The sequence below is a fragment of the Lycium barbarum genome, chromosome 12, assembly GCF_019175385.1.
Source record: "Lycium barbarum isolate Lr01 chromosome 12, ASM1917538v2, whole genome shotgun sequence".
In the NCBI taxonomy this organism is placed as follows: Eukaryota; Viridiplantae; Streptophyta; class Magnoliopsida; order Solanales; family Solanaceae; genus Lycium; species Lycium barbarum.
In genome coordinates, this window is record NC_083348.1 from 105773213 (window position 1) to 105788762 (window position 15550).

Below are 15550 nucleotides of genomic sequence, written 5' to 3' on the forward strand. Positions count from 1 at the left end.
GATCTGACTAGACGCATTCTTCTGTGTCTTTGATCATGCGCAAATTCTTTACATTTTCCATCAGAAGGACACAAGTTTAGTATAAGTGAGAAGAACTTGAATTAACCTCTTATACTTAGAGACTGAGGTAACATATATGAAGTATGAATATGGAAATAGTCACGTGGAAGTACTTAATTGGGTGAGCTGCTATATAATAAACGGAGCACCACCCACACACTTATCAAACCAAAAAAAAGTTTACTCACTGCTAAGTGTTTACACCAAACTACATTAGTTTACTATTATATACTCGTATAAAAGACAGATGTAATGTGTTAATTGGCTCGGTATAAACACAGAATATGTTTAAAAAATTTCCCTGATCCAATTATATATGACAGCTATAATGTTAGACCTTTGGGACTTGGAACAAGTATATATAACGACTTGTAACAAATCAGTGATACAAGAATCAGCCCACGTCTAACTTCCTCATTACTTTTCTTCAACTAGTATACATGTATATGCTTGTTCTGCTTCTACCAGCCATTGGATAGTAGAGAAGGGAAAGTAAAACAGAAAAAGAGGGTCAATTTTTTTCATCAAGAAAATAAAAAATGGGTCGATTGAGGGGCTTGTGTGTGTTGACTATGGCCATCATAGTAATTCTCAGTGGAGCTCAAGGGCAACTAGTAGAGAACTTCTACGGTTTTACTTGTCCAAATGTGGAATTCATAGTTCAGCAGGCCGTGTCTACAAAGTTCAGCCAGACTTTTGTAACTATTCCAGCAACTCTGCGTCTCTTTTTCCATGATTGCTTTGTTGAGGTAACATCCTAATTAATCTTCTGCTACAATTTGGTTAAGGATGTTTTTCATGCAGTGTAACTTCTTTCTAGAATTGAGTTGTTGGTGGCATGTCAGTCATGTTGCAGTTTCCCATGTTAGTTCTTTGAATTTTGGTAGAAGTTTCAGTCTTTAGGAACAAGCAAGAAAAAAGTTTTGTAACACACAAGAGATCAAGAGACTTATTCTATACTTTGAATAGTTCCAACCACCAACATTCAGTGTCCTGTTTGGTGGGAAGCGAAAAATTATCTTCTATCAGAGGAGAAGTTTTGCAGGATCCTAGGTTTAAGGAAGTCGAAGTATAATAGTAGTAAAAATGATGCTTGGTTTTCTGTAAATGAGATAATTATGAACCAAACTACAAAGGGCTAAAAATAACAAACATGAGCCGGAGAGTGACATTAAACACCCTTTTCGCTACATATGAAATATTGACATTCTTCATCTTCAATTGTTAATTTCTTGTCTTTGGATGATGATATGGAGCTCATTAAGGTGGTTTTTATCTTTCAAGATAAGAAGATTGGGAAGTTAGAAACATATTTCAGTATGCTAACAGATTTTAGAAGTCCACTAGAGTTTCAAGTGATCAATATTTCCAAGATATTGACCTTTCTTTTGCATAATTTCTCAGGGATGTGATGCCTCTGTTATGATAGCTTCACCAAATGGAGATGCGGAAAAAGATTCCTCAGATAATATTTCACTTGCAGGAGATGGCTTTGACACTGTGGTAAAGGCAAAAGAAGCAGTAGAGGCTATGTGCCCTGGAGTAGTGTCATGTGCAGATATCGTAGCGATCGCTGCCAGAGACGTTGTAGTGCTGGTAATTTTTTGTTTCTTCATTTACTATAAGATGTAAACTGCCACTTGACTAGTTCATTTTTCTCTGGTGAAAATATTCAGGCTGGAGGCCCTTCATACAATGTAGAATTGGGACGCCGTGATGGACTAATCTCCAAGGCATCTCGGGTTGCTGGAAATTTGCCAGAACCACACTTCAATCTCAATCAGTTGAATACTATGTTTGCCAAACACAATCTCAGCCAGTTTGATATGATAGCACTTTCAGGGGCACACACACTTGGCTTCTCTCATTGTGACCGTTTTGCAAACCGTCTCTACTCATTTACCCCATCCAACACCGTTGACCCTTCTTTGGATCAAGAATATGCTAAACAACTTATGCAAATGTGCCCTCAAAATGTAGATCCTTCCATTGCTATAAACATGGACCCTGTGACTCCCCGAACCTTTGACAATGAGTATTACAAGAATCTGGTTGGAGGAAAAGGTTTGTTCACCTCAGATCAAGTGCTTTTCACTGATAAAGCGTCTCAAGGCACTGTTAGTGACTTTGCTAATAATGTTTTTGACTTTAATGGAGCTTTTGTCACTGCAATGAGAAAACTCGGAAGGGTTGGTGTCAAAACTGGTAACCAAGGTGAAATAAGACTGGACTGCACCAGGTTCAACTCATGAGGTCCAAGTTCTGCCTTCAACAAAAGGCAAAAAAATGCTACTATGTAAATCCATGTTAGAAGTCTGAAGAGTGCAAATAATTTGTTTTTTGCAGTATTTGATGTAATTGGCTAAATAAATCACATGTATAAGGTCTAGAGATTGGATTTCTTTTGAATTTTTGCGATCATTCTTATCTGGACACTTACATGAATCCGATCTTTGTGTTACTGTATTCAGTCTTGACTTGCATGGCTGCACCTGATGGCTGGTGCAATAATTTGCATCATCAACAAGCATGAACTTAGTCAATTTTATGCATGTTAATCTGCTTGTGTTTTCTGGTCCTATATCATTAGATGTCACTATTTATGATCTTCTTCTGAACATAGCAAGCGATCAATGTCATTGGACTAGAACCTCTGCATTGTGCAGTGTAAGCCTTTTACAATTTAAAAAGAAAGAAGAATGAAGATCTCAATCAATAAATGAAATGGTTGACAACCAAAATGTAACAATTTCAAGTTTGAATGCCAATTCAAATATACACCAATTAACAATTTCAATACAAACATTTATCTCACATTGCGAGGAACAACCTCTAACAGCAAAAAAAGGGCAGTTTTGCCATCTCAGTGAAATGCTCTTGGATCCATAAGCTGGTTGAGAGTATCTGTGCAAGCTACTCAAATTTCTATCCAAGCTTTCACGTGACGGATAAATTATGTACGAGATTTTCCATAAAGATTAGTGTATACAGTCTTTGTTCGATAAACCAGAATCATGCTTAGAAAAGAAGCAACGATGCAGAGTCCACAAAGTATTAAGGAAGTCCAGAAGAAGCATATGGCACCTTCACACTTTAAAGGTTCATCCAAAGCTAGAAAACTTGACAAAAAAGATGCCCCATTCCATTGGCTGGGATGACGCTCATGAGCTTGCTTTGCAGCTTCACTGTCATATATAGTACTAGCAATAACACCTGAGAATACTAATGAACCAGCAGGGTTCGCAATAGTGAGGAAATTGTACAAAGCCCCAAAGTTCTTTAAGCCAAACAATTCAGAAGCAGCAGCTGGCACAATCGCCCAATGGGCCCCATAACCGAGCCCGACCAGAAGAGTACCGATGTACATATCCCCTGGCCAGCCCATGGCAAAGTAGAAATGCCCGATAGCCATTACAACTTGGGCAACAGCCATCGCTGCATGTCTTGGGTAGGCATAATCCCTGTTTGTCAATTAGGACAAGCTTTCATGAGAAAAATGTTTGTTAAGTTCAGTTAATATTGTCAATATGTAAGAAGTGAATGTTATGTACTGACCTCACAATTATTTCAGAAAAGTATCCACCTCCAACACGACCAAGGAAGTTCCATATGCTGATCATGGAAACAAATACATGTGTGTTATCATATCCTAAAGATTGGCTCATCTGGCCCAAGTTATCAATCACGGTTAAACCAGATCCAGAACCAAAAAGTAGTGAGAAAAATATAATCCAAAAGTCTGCCTTCATCAAAGCCTGCGTTAGGGTAAAGTCCTCCCCTCTATGGGGAACCCGTCTTCTTTTGATCCTCACTGCTCCTTCTGCAGCTGCTTGGGCTAGTTTTGATTGCAGTTGGGCAATTCTTTTTTGCCTTTCTAATGCTGGAAGCAAGTCTACTTCCTTAGGCTTCTCATCTTCAACCTCACTAAATATAATCTCCTGATCATTGTTGCGTTCAGATGTTCCAGGACCTTGTTTTTTTGACTCAGATAGAAGAGCCTCTTCTGATGGTACTTTAGATTCTTGAGAGAAAGTCAATGAGATGGGAATCACCACAGGAATAATCAATAGAACGAACAAAATTCCTGTGAAGATTGTAGTGACGGTGTGGCTAACATCAATGAGGTCTTGAACAAGCATGACGCCCATCAGGTAAGCAGCCAAAATGAGGCAAATGCTGTAAATTAATGAAAAACTGAATCCATCAGAAGGTCTGATTTGTCTGTGGCCACCAACAGGCCTGACTATAAACATGAGGGCAATAGCCACCATTGTAGGTCCCACGGCAATCATAAATATAAGCGAAGCATGATCCGGAGAATGGATCAGTGCATATATTTGAGTCATAATTGCACCACCCAAACCAGCAAATCCCTTAAGTATTCCCACCACAGGGCCACGGCTTTTAGGGAAATTTTGCACACCTGAGACAAGTGCTGCTGTATTAAAGTAGGTTTCTCCATTTGTGCCTATAAATATAAGAATGCACATCTGCAGAGAAATAGCTGAAATAAGTCAATTCTTAGACAAAACTAGAAGTACACACCAACGTAGTGATCCAGAAACCACATACAAGTTACGCAAATATGCCATGGATAAGGCCCAAATCATAATAACGGTCACTAGGAAATTGGTAAAACTTGGGTTTCACGCTGACAAACTCATGAAGAGAAGGAAAGTTGACAATGATTCGGTTCACAAGTAAAATCCATTGACTTTCAGCCTTAATGCAAGTGGAAACTTTATTTATACTTGAAGATCTTCAAACTAGAAATGTCAGACCAGAACAACATCAGATCCATGAAGCATATGTAGATAGAGCAACAAGTTCTTCATGCCTATACCTGAGTTCAAGGCTTTCTCGAAAGGCATGAAAATCAAGAAAAAGCAACTCGAACACGTAATTGTAAATTGATGACTGTAGCTAATCCATTGATCAAATTGCGAAATTCAGAAGCACCACGACCAAACTTGACATAAAATTTTGATACTCAAAAAGCAAATTTGTAATTCAGAAAGACATAAATGAGATATCAAGAGGCTTGTAAACCCCTGAATCCTAAATGTTATAGCTTGTTTGGCCAAGCTTCTAAGAAGGCAAAAGTGCTTAATTTAGGGAGTTGAGGTGTTTGGCCAAGCTTTTACGAATGAAATAAGTGTTTTTGAATAGCAGCAAAAGCTGTTTTTCAGAAACAAAAAATGTATCTTTTCCCAGAAGCATTTTTTGGAACCTGACCAAGCATAAATTACTGCTCTAATATCGGCAAAAGTGATTTTGAAATTAATTAGTCAACCACAAACTGTTGCTCTTCAAAAAAGCCTTTCTAACAACACTTCTTACAAAAAACACTTCTCAAAATAAACGTTTTTAGAAGCTTGTTTAGGTTCGTCAATAACTTCATGTCCTGCTTGGCCTAAAAATGCTGAGACTGGCATCAGAAACAGGTAGGAATTCACTACCACTAGCCGATCCAATATCAAAACAAAGTGTTTTGCAAAATCAAATGGATAGCTAAGGACAGTAGTAGACCCTTTTCCATGACAAAGTATAAAGAAAGAAACTTGAAAGCTTTGAAATCAGCAATTAAACAAATTGACTAATAAGAGATGGTGAAAAGATTACTCACAATCCATAAAGGGAGAATAGGAGATCGACCAGTAACAATGAGCCAAACCCAGCCATAACCAATAAAGTTCTGAATAGCACCTACAAGAAGTGCAGCCCATAAAGGCAATATTTCAGACAAAGTGCCAGCCAGAAATCCAACACTATCACCCAAGTCCTTAGCCACACCCAATCTTGCAATTTGCCTTTGATTATAATTCAAATTACTCTTAATGATTGGAGAAATGCTACCAAATAAATATCCAATGCCAGCAAAACTCTGAATCCACATTGCAGCTACGAATACAAGCCATCTATTATTAAAAAATAAACCGAATTTCTCTTTCAAACGAACCATTGTAAAGAGTGCCTAAAGAATTTCAGATTATCTCTGAGTTTGGTTCCAAATCTTTCTTGGGGAAGTCAAAGGACCTGCGTATGTTTCACTTTTTCTATTGTAAAAAAATGATGAAGAACAAGCACCAAGGTCGGAGAAAAAAAAAAAGATATGTTTTGATTTAATGATGGTCTGTTTTGTGCATAATGGTGATATTAAATAATCAGAAAAGACCAAGTTGAGCAAAAGAGAAATGTCGCCCATAAAATATTTCAAAAAATGGCACCGAAGATAATATTGAAACGTCACACATTTTTATCATTTATGTGATTCGTATTTGACCTTTCAAATATACTGAAGCTGCTTTTAACACTGTATATTTTGTTGGAGAAGAAACAAAACAGAGAGCACTATTGCATACGCAAGACTAGTAATGACGGCGCGGTGGATTTGTGTGTTACAGTACTCTGCCATTAACTCATTCAAGGTTTATTTATTTTGAAGCATTGTTTATTTGCTTAATTTTGATTTAAGCAATGCAAATATACTGCAAAGGAGTAATTTTACGAAAGGTAACTCAACTTTATTTATTGCACCAAAATTGCTAAATTATTTTTTATGACATAAATACCACTCAACTTTGATCAAGTATTATAAAGAGTCACTCAAAAATGTTCAACTGGCATTGCATATAACTTAAATAGTTAAATCATCCGACCAATTTTTTTAATCCATAGAAAGAAAGACGTTTCCTTAAATGAATAACGGGATTTTTCTGCTTTAAGCTCTAAATTCCAGTAGTATTAGATTTATTACTTCACCTCTACTACGGATTCAAAACGTGGGACGTGGCAAAGAGACAAACAAATCTTATGATGAACTTTTATGTGGCTTGTTCTGCCTCAGAGGCAAATAGTTAGATGTATTGTTTGCCGTTTAGGGTCATGTTTATTTAGAAGATATTGGAATTGGAGAAGATACATGGCATTACTGCCGCCTCCACGATTTTCATGTTCTAATTAGTAGGACATGTACTATTAATGTAATAGTTGAATTTTGTTGTTTATCAAAGAAAACGAGGTTAGGTGGATCCAACGCATCTTTTTCATTATAGATTACAAAAAATGGAGGGTATGAAAGTAATTGGAAGAAGGACAATATTAGTTATCTTTAATCACGTGCAGCCGACAGGCGCTAGAGAAATTAGAGGAACAAACGCTTTATTTGGATTCGAGGCCAATAATTGCTCGTGAGATTCATGATTAGCCACACTATCCACTTGGATCCAAGCTGTCCCACGCACAGCTTGGTTTCCTTAATTAAAGTTTATTTTTCTAAATGTTACATTTAATTATCTGGAGGACATAGACATACTTTCCGAACGATTTACATTTTTTAAAATTAACCGTATGTATAAAAAAACGTAGATCCATCTCGAATATGTCACTTCAGATAACAACGAGCTTGTAATATGTCACTTCAGATAACAACGAGCGTTATTTGTTGTTTTGTAATCACACAACAAAAGTGTTTCTAAACGTGTCAAGCCTTCTTTGTTTATTTAATTATGTTTCTCCTTTATTATTTGTCAAACGACTAGCATCAAACTTAATTTAATAATTTCAGGAGAAAATCAGACATTAATCTGATGGCAAGTCTTAGTACTCCGTCAAACTATTATTATCTTGAAAAATCTACCTATACACAAATTCACAAATGTCATTGTTGAAAACGTGGAATTCGGGGAACTTATAATACAAATTCTTCACGGCTTCACTTAGTTTCATTTCACAAGTTACATTGTCAATCATTCAACCTTAAAAAATGAGATAGAGTTTTGAGTCTTTTGACTTAAACCTGTTAACCGGTTTGAACCGGACCGGACCGGTAACCGGTTAACAAACCGGCCGGTTTTCGATTTAAAAACCGGAACCGGCCACCGGTTCCGGTTTACCGGTTAAATAACTGAAATCGGTTCCGATTTACCGGTTAAATAACTGAAACCGGTCCGGTTCAAAAGTGTCCAAAACCTCTTTTTTTGTTTTGTTTTTTGTATAGTATATATATATATATATATTATAGTATCTATTAGTATATTGTAGGTATATTTACATATGTTATATAAGTTTATAAGTAAAGTTTATATATTTATTGACTAACAGCAATACAGCATATACGTATATATATATATATATATATATTAAGTTATATGCTTAAGTTATACTACATATACCTAAAATATACTAAGAATATACTTATATATATATATATCAATATACTTAGGTTATATAACTTATATATATATATATGTTTAAGTTATATGTATATTATATTGACTTATAACTTATATATATATATATATATATATATATATATATATATATATATATATATATATATATATATATGTTTAAGTTATATGTATACTATATATACTTATATATTATAACTTAAGTTATTTATAGCTTATTTTTTTTCTAAGTTTATAAATTCGTATTTTATAAATTAAGTATATTTATATTATAAGTATATTCTTAGTATATTTTAGTTATTTTTCAAGTATATAACTTTCTAGTTTTTAATTTAAGTAGATGTATATTATAAGTATATTCTTAGTATATTTTAGGTATATTCCTAACTTAATATAAGTAAAAATATGAACACAAGTAAATAGAAGAAAGCTCAATGAGCCATATATTTTATTCATTCTTGGATAACATTTATTTGCAAGTTGTAGTTTTTTTTAACTTGCAAATATTGCATGAGTTACAAAGAAACAGTAGAATAATAAAATCACCAATTGTCAATCATTTGGTTAATTTTCCCCATATCATATTCGGCCATGGAGATATCTTCAAAGTCTTCCATTTGGTCCGCTCCACTTGCTATCAAATCTTCAATCTCTTCCTCTTCGCCTTCCACCGCTTCTAAGTTTTGGTTGCGTCGCTTCGATATAATCCAATCGTGAATGCACACTAGTACTTGCAAGCTAAATCCAGATAATGAGTGTCTATGGTCTCCAATTTATTGTCTTCCTTGGCTAAATGCACTCTCCGAAGCCACGGTTGATACTTGAACCGTAAGGATATCTCGAGCCATTCTTGAGAGTATCGGACGACTTCTCTTGTATTTCTTCCACCATGCTAAGACGTCAAAATCATCTAGTTCCTTGATATCCACATTTGGCTTCATCAAATAAAAGTGATATTCATCAAAGTTTGCATTACAAGAAGGAGTTGGATGTGAATGTAAAACTTTTAAATGCGACAAACCCGACAAGCTCTTTTTGCTACTTTGAGAAGTAGTAGGGCGTGGAGCAACGGGTGTAGCATGTTCTTCCAAATTAGAATAATGACTAAAAACTTTTTTAAACTCGGCATCAATAGCGAGGTCGGCTTCAGCTAAAGATGGTTCAACTCCCTCTTCAATTTCTAAAAATGTATAAATTTGATTAATCAATGCTTTAGTATAAGACATTTTTAAACAAAGATTTAAAAGAGAACCCAATATAACTAAAGTTGGGATGGGAAAAAAATACTTCTTAAATTTTGTTGTCATATCAAAAATAGCCGCTTGATAACCGGGTTTATTTTTATACTCTTGTAAAACTCTAGCTATTTCCGCTAAGTAGGCTAAAATTCCGGTTACCGTGGGATAAAATTGTTTAGAAAAAGCAAGAGTTGCATTATAAAAAATTTCTAAGAGTTCAACACATTCCTTAATATCTTCCCAATGCGTAAAATTTAACCAATCATCATTATTAATATTATATTTGTTGTGAACTTGTTGTATGGGAATCCTATACTCATATGCTTGTTGTAGCATAATGTAAGTGTAGTTCCACCTAATCTCAATTTCTACTTGAATTTTCCTAGGTCTAAGGTTATTTTCCACACAACAATTCTTAAAATCTCTCAGTCTTTCCGTATTAGCATTACAAAAAAGAAACGCAACCGCCTCTCTAACTTTTTGAATGGAATCATCAAAACACACAAGACCATCTTTAACAATTAAGTTTAAAATGTGACAACTACATCTCACATGAAAAATATTTTTAGCGGAGGGTTTAATTCTCTTTTTAAAAAACCAATCGCCTTTGTATTATTAGAAGCATTATCTAAAGCAATACAAAGTGTTTTTCTATAAATGTTAAAAAATCTCATAATAGTAGACATTGAATCCGCTAAAAAAATTTCATCGTGACGACCTTTCCCTTCATTATATAAAAAAACTATAATTCTTTTTTGCATAACCCAATTATCATCAACCCAATGACATGTAATAGCAAAAAAATCTAACTTGTTAAGACTAAGACCCAAATCAGCGGTAAGAAAAACATTACAATTTAAAGAATTAAATACATGGCGCAAATAAAATCTATATTTTTTATACAAATCTATAATATCCGCTCTACAAGTACTTCTAGGAATACCCTCAAATAACGAATTATAACAACGTTGAATGTAAGTAACAAAATCCAAACCCGAAGGAAAGGAAAATGGTAAACAATCATAAGCTATCATTTTAGCTATTTCTACACGCTCTTTTTTCTTGTCATACTTAAAATTTTTACCGGTTCGTGGGTCTATCGTCATTTGAATACTCCCCACATTTGAACCCGTTTGCTCTCCCTAAACATCCATATGTTTCTTTCTCATATGACCATTTAGTGTACCCGTTCCACCATCCTTACTAGTTCCTTGCCTAAAAGCAAATACTTGTTTACATATGTTACATTTAGCTGTTTGGCTTTCCTTATCCTTAGTCATAAAATTCCAAATTTTAGCAGTTGGCTTACGAGTTCTAGGCGGTTTATCTTGTGTATGTGATTGTGCAGGACCTGTATCTCCTATGGGATTTTCGGGGGCTTGTGTTTCATCATCATCATCAATTTCATTAAAAGTGTCGGTATAATGTTGTTGCATTGCCTCATGATCTAAAAGTGGATTATTTCCACCAACATCAATACCTAAATTAGGTGTTTCTTCCACAAATGTTTCCTCATTAAACCCACCCCTAACAATACCACTACTACTGGCACCACGTCTAAATCTGTTCGCCATTATTAAATAGAATTAATTTAAATCACACTCAAATAAATCACAAGAAAATAAATTGCAACAAATTAAATTGCTAGAATTAAATTGCGTAAATTAAATTGCGAAAAATAAAGATAGAGTTGGAACGAAGGTACCAAATTGCTGGACTAATTTCCAACAAAGTGAAGGCGGCTAGAATTGCAAATCTACCAAAGCTATTTCGGATTGTTGCAAAATCACCAACTCCACCAACAATATTATAATTGCAAAATTAATAATTGAAACTATAATAAGACTTTATAATATTTAATTGAGAGAAATTTAAAGTGGCTAATTATTGCAAAGTAACTATAATTGAGAGATTGAGAGAAAGAGAAGAGTGAATTGGTGTAGATTAAAATGAAAATGGAGAGGGGCTTATATAGAGGTGAGGGATGGGCTAAAGTGTTAAAAAAAAAAATTGGGGGGTTGGGGGGGGGGGGGGGGGGGGACCAAAATGTGGGTTTGGGACCGTTTGGCAACGGCCATTTTTGCAAATGGACCGTTGGCTAACGGTCCAACTAAGCAGCCCAACGGCTACATTAAAAAAAAAAAAAAAAAAATAATTCGACCGGTTTAACCGGTCTGGTTCCGGATTCAAAAAAATCGAAACCGAACCGGTATTTATTAAACGGTTAACCGGTTTCGGTTTTAACCGGTTAACGAAAACCTGTTGACGGGCTTACTTTGACGCATGGATCCTTTCTCCCTTTTCTTTCTTTCTTTCTTTCTTTCTTTCTTTGATGTGTGTGTGTCTATACTCATATATGTTAGTGGTCAGCCACGAGTTGGGAGCTTAGAGTTTAAAGTTTGCATATTACAGTAAAAAGAATATTTATATCATAAAATAGTTTAAAAGAATATTAGAAGTAATTAATTATTTATATAAATAAAATCTTTATACGAAGAAACTCTTATGCAAAGTCACTATCCATCTCTCTGTTCCTACTCACAGGACTTACATGTATAATTAATATTTTCCTACCCATCATTCTTCATGCTGAGTTCCAGTTGTGAACAATATTATGTTTATGAAATATATACTTATGTTTTTATCTGTCTTTAGCTGTTACACTAAGAAAATACGGCCACCTGACCAATGAGAGCCACTGGATTATTTCTTTAGCTTATTTAATTTATTATCAACTTTCGAATACTTCTGTGGGGCGTTTTTTATTTTTTTTAATATTTAGCTTTGCTGGACATGATAAGATTGTCATATTCTGTATGTTCGGTCCTTGTCAAGTTATACAAAATATTCCCATCACAAATTAAATATCTCATTTAATTTTCTAGAAAATAAAAAAATTGATTTGATTTAAATGAAAATAAATTGAAAAGTATTGAAAATGTATGTGGACATCGCTTGAAATATTGAAGCATAGTAATCTTAACACGTTGGATATATCTTGTCAGATACTTCATCAAGTTCATTAGAATTACTAAGTTCATTAGACTTACTAGGCTCGATTATTTCTTAATCACATTTTGGTCGATTTTTAAAGATTAATGTAAATATTAGAAAAGTTTTAAATGAGATAACTTGAGATTTCTTTCAACCACAGAATAAATAATAAGAATATATGAAAGTTTTTAAACCAATTTTTTTTTTGCAAGGGCTTCAACATCTAATTAATTATTTGGATTATGGGAAGAAAGAATGTGATACATGGTTGATACTGCAAAATAGATAAAACAAAGGGAGCAACGCTAGTATTATGTTTTTAGGATTTTTATTCTTCAAATTCATATTAAATTCAAGTAAATGATAAAAGCACTTTTTAAGATATAATATAGTATAGAATATTTATGGTATCTTAAAGAGGATATACAAATAATATGCAGATTTTCTGACGAATAAAAGCGATAAATACACAAATATAAACAAAAATTATTAATACGTGAAGACGTCACTAAGTAAATGAAGTTTATGTCCTAATTAATTTAACCAATATAACTTATAAAAGATACTAAATTTATTTAGCATTTTTCATTGTGTAACGAAAAAAGACATGTCACATAATGAAGTGAATATTTAATCTGCTTTGAAGAACGGCCTTAATTGTTTGGGAAAACATCACTGAATATCCCTAAAATATAAAATATTTATTCATTCATACTCTCTCCCAAACTATTTTCGCTTCTAGCCACACCGGCTGGAAATATTACCCGACATACCCCTCGACCAAACTCTTTCCTCCGTGATACCATCGCAGTATATTTATACATCACGATTGTATCATGGAGGACTAAGAGAAGGACTGAAACAGTCCTCCATAATACCATCTCAGTATATTTATATACCATGGTCCTGAGGAGTGTCTCATTGAAGGACTGAAGCAGTCCTTCATGATACCATCACGGTATATGTATATAAGACGATGGTATCATAGAAAGTTCTTTCGAGAAAAATGTGTCTTTTTGAATAAATGAACATGATCATCCATGACACCATCATAATACCATCTCAGTATATTTATATACCATGATGGTGTCATGGAGTACTAAGAGAACGACTGAAGCATCTTTCATGATACCATCTCAGTATATTTATATATCATGATGGTGTCATGGAGGAGGAGCATCTCGAGTAAATATTTTTTATTTTCTTCTGGGATATGACAATGAGGGTATGCCGGGTAATTATTTTATTTTAAGGGGGCATCCGTGATCTTTCCCCAATTTTTTTTTCTGTAGAAAAGGAAAAAAGAGAAGGGAAAAAAACGTAAGTATCCAATAATATAAAAATATTTATGTTCTTTTAGCAGGTAAATACAATAAACATTCAATGGCAGGTAAAGAGTTATAACAGATTGCTAAAAATAAGGAAATCATCCGGACATTAATCACGTCAATAATACCCATTACATTGTCTTCCTACTTTTTTGCTCATTATCTTCCTATGTTTAGCTCATAAGTATTTTCTATAACTGTTTTCTATACGTTTCCCCCTTTCTTCTTCCTCCCTAGTCTAATGTTGGCAGCATTTTATTCTCCTTTTCTACTTCCCTAGTCTAATTTTATTATTCATTCTGGTAGAATAAAATTATAGTTTTTGATTCAACATAATGGGAAACGGGTAGTATAATAAAACAATTATACATAAAATGTCATTCGTATAATTTTGTTTACACCTTATATAATTTATTTAATATAGCTCGTATAATTTTATTATGCCTTTATAATAAGTTTATATACCTCATATAATTTTATTGTACCTTTATAATAAGTTTATATACCTCGTATAATTTTATTATACCTTTATAATAAGTTTATATATCTCATATATTTTTATTATACCTTGGATAATAAACTTAATATATCTTGTATAATTTCTATGTAACTCTATCAACCAAGAAGGGAAAATGAAATAATGGAGGGATGAGTAATAGGAGAAGAAGGATATATCGGTTGAAGAAGATTGATACGTTGGTAGATGTTTATCTTAAATCAGAGAGATAAATGATGTGTTTATCTCTTAAATGATGGGTAAATGAAAATAAAGACTACGATATGATTGAACCCTTGATATTAGGGATATTCTCATTCGTCACATACTTCTTTTAATTTGTTATATATGTAATAAACAATGTTGTTTTTGAAGGATATGAAAAATTCTACTATTTAGGTTCTTATTTCTTGTATGGTACGTAATTTTATGAAAAAAGAAGAAGAGCGAAAGGGCCTGTAAAAGAAGTACAACCTTAACTTGGGTTTTATTAATATATATAAAAACTAATTTCTAATTAAGAGTTAAGTGTATTTTAGTAAACTTACAAGTTATTGTACAGTGCAATACAATCAAACCAAACAATACAAATGTTATTAAACCACAACAAACAATACAGTCTATCCAAACATTGTGTTCATTAATATAGTACAATACAATACAACACTATATTATACCATACACTGTACTGTACATTAATGAACCACGGGAAACAACCATCCAAACAGAGGGTTAGAAACGGGTTAAGTTCATAAACGACCTCAATATGGGATGGTTTTGATTTTGTTGAGCGATTTGATTTTTTTGGCCTTGCTTAACAGAATCTTTTAGAAATAGCCTCAACTTCAGAAAATTTGATAAAACTTTCGTTGCCCATCGATCATAAGTTGTGGATTTAAATTAGTTTTGATGAACCAAAGCTGTATAAAATACTACAAGAAGGAATAATTTCTCATCTTTATTTTAACTATATTCTACGGGTCGGGTTAGCGAATTTGGGTTTATAAGTGGGTGGGTTTACTTTTTAAATTAAATCACATATGTGGCCAATCATAATAACTCATGTGGCTTATTTATATTGGAAAGTTATTTGGTTTAGGGTGTTAGTTTGACGAGTATTCTTGAGCCAAAAAAAATAGATTAGGGATATTTTTAGACCAATAGGTGAATAGAGGGTATTTGTGAATCATTTTCCATACGTTAGGGATATTTTTGGCCCTTTTCCGTAAAAATAATAGTTTA

General features: G+C 33.6%; 2 protein-coding genes across 2 annotated transcripts; one reads left to right on the forward strand and one right to left on the reverse strand.

Annotated features, from left to right (window-relative positions):
* The first annotated feature begins 269 nt into the window (after positions 1 to 269).
* LOC132621402 (peroxidase 55) lies at positions 270 to 2618 on the forward strand. Its single transcript, XM_060335654.1, has 3 exons — positions 270 to 809; positions 1465 to 1656; positions 1737 to 2618. The coding sequence occupies exons 1-3, from the start codon at positions 600 to 602 to the stop codon at positions 2310 to 2312; spliced, it is 978 nt and encodes a 325-aa protein (XP_060191637.1). The 5' UTR covers positions 270 to 599; the 3' UTR covers positions 2313 to 2618.
* A 185-nt stretch (positions 2619 to 2803) lies between these two features.
* LOC132621400 (protein NUCLEAR FUSION DEFECTIVE 4-like) lies at positions 2804 to 6300 on the reverse strand. The gene is made up of 3 exons (XM_060335653.1): positions 5687 to 6300; positions 3616 to 4550; positions 2804 to 3521 (listed from the first exon to the last, which is right to left on the reverse strand). Exons 1-3 carry the CDS (start codon positions 6020 to 6022, stop codon positions 3014 to 3016), a joined length of 1779 nt encoding a protein of 592 aa, XP_060191636.1. The 5' UTR covers positions 6023 to 6300; the 3' UTR covers positions 2804 to 3013.
* Between the last annotated feature and the right edge of the window lie 9250 nt (positions 6301 to 15550).

Coding starts and splice junctions, on each gene's coding strand:
- LOC132621402 (XM_060335654.1), top strand. CDS start 600: ATGGGTCGATTGAGGGGCTTGTGTGTGTTGACTATGGCCATCATAGTA. Junction 810..1,464: donor TCCATGATTGCTTTGTTGAG/GTAACATCCTAA, acceptor ATAATTTCTCAG/GGATGTGATGCCTCTGTTAT. Junction 1,657..1,736: donor CCAGAGACGTTGTAGTGCTG/GTAATTTTTTGT, acceptor GAAAATATTCAG/GCTGGAGGCCCTTCATACAA.
- LOC132621400 (XM_060335653.1), bottom strand. CDS start 6,022: ATGGTTCGTTTGAAAGAGAAATTCGGTTTATTTTTTAATAATAGATGG. Junction 4,551..5,686: donor CTATTCTCCCTTTATGGATT/GTGAGTAATCTT, acceptor ATTTCTCTGCAG/ATGTGCATTCTTATATTTAT. Junction 3,522..3,615: donor TTTTCTGAAATAATTGTGAG/GTCAGTACATAA, acceptor ATTGACAAACAG/GGATTATGCCTACCCAAGAC.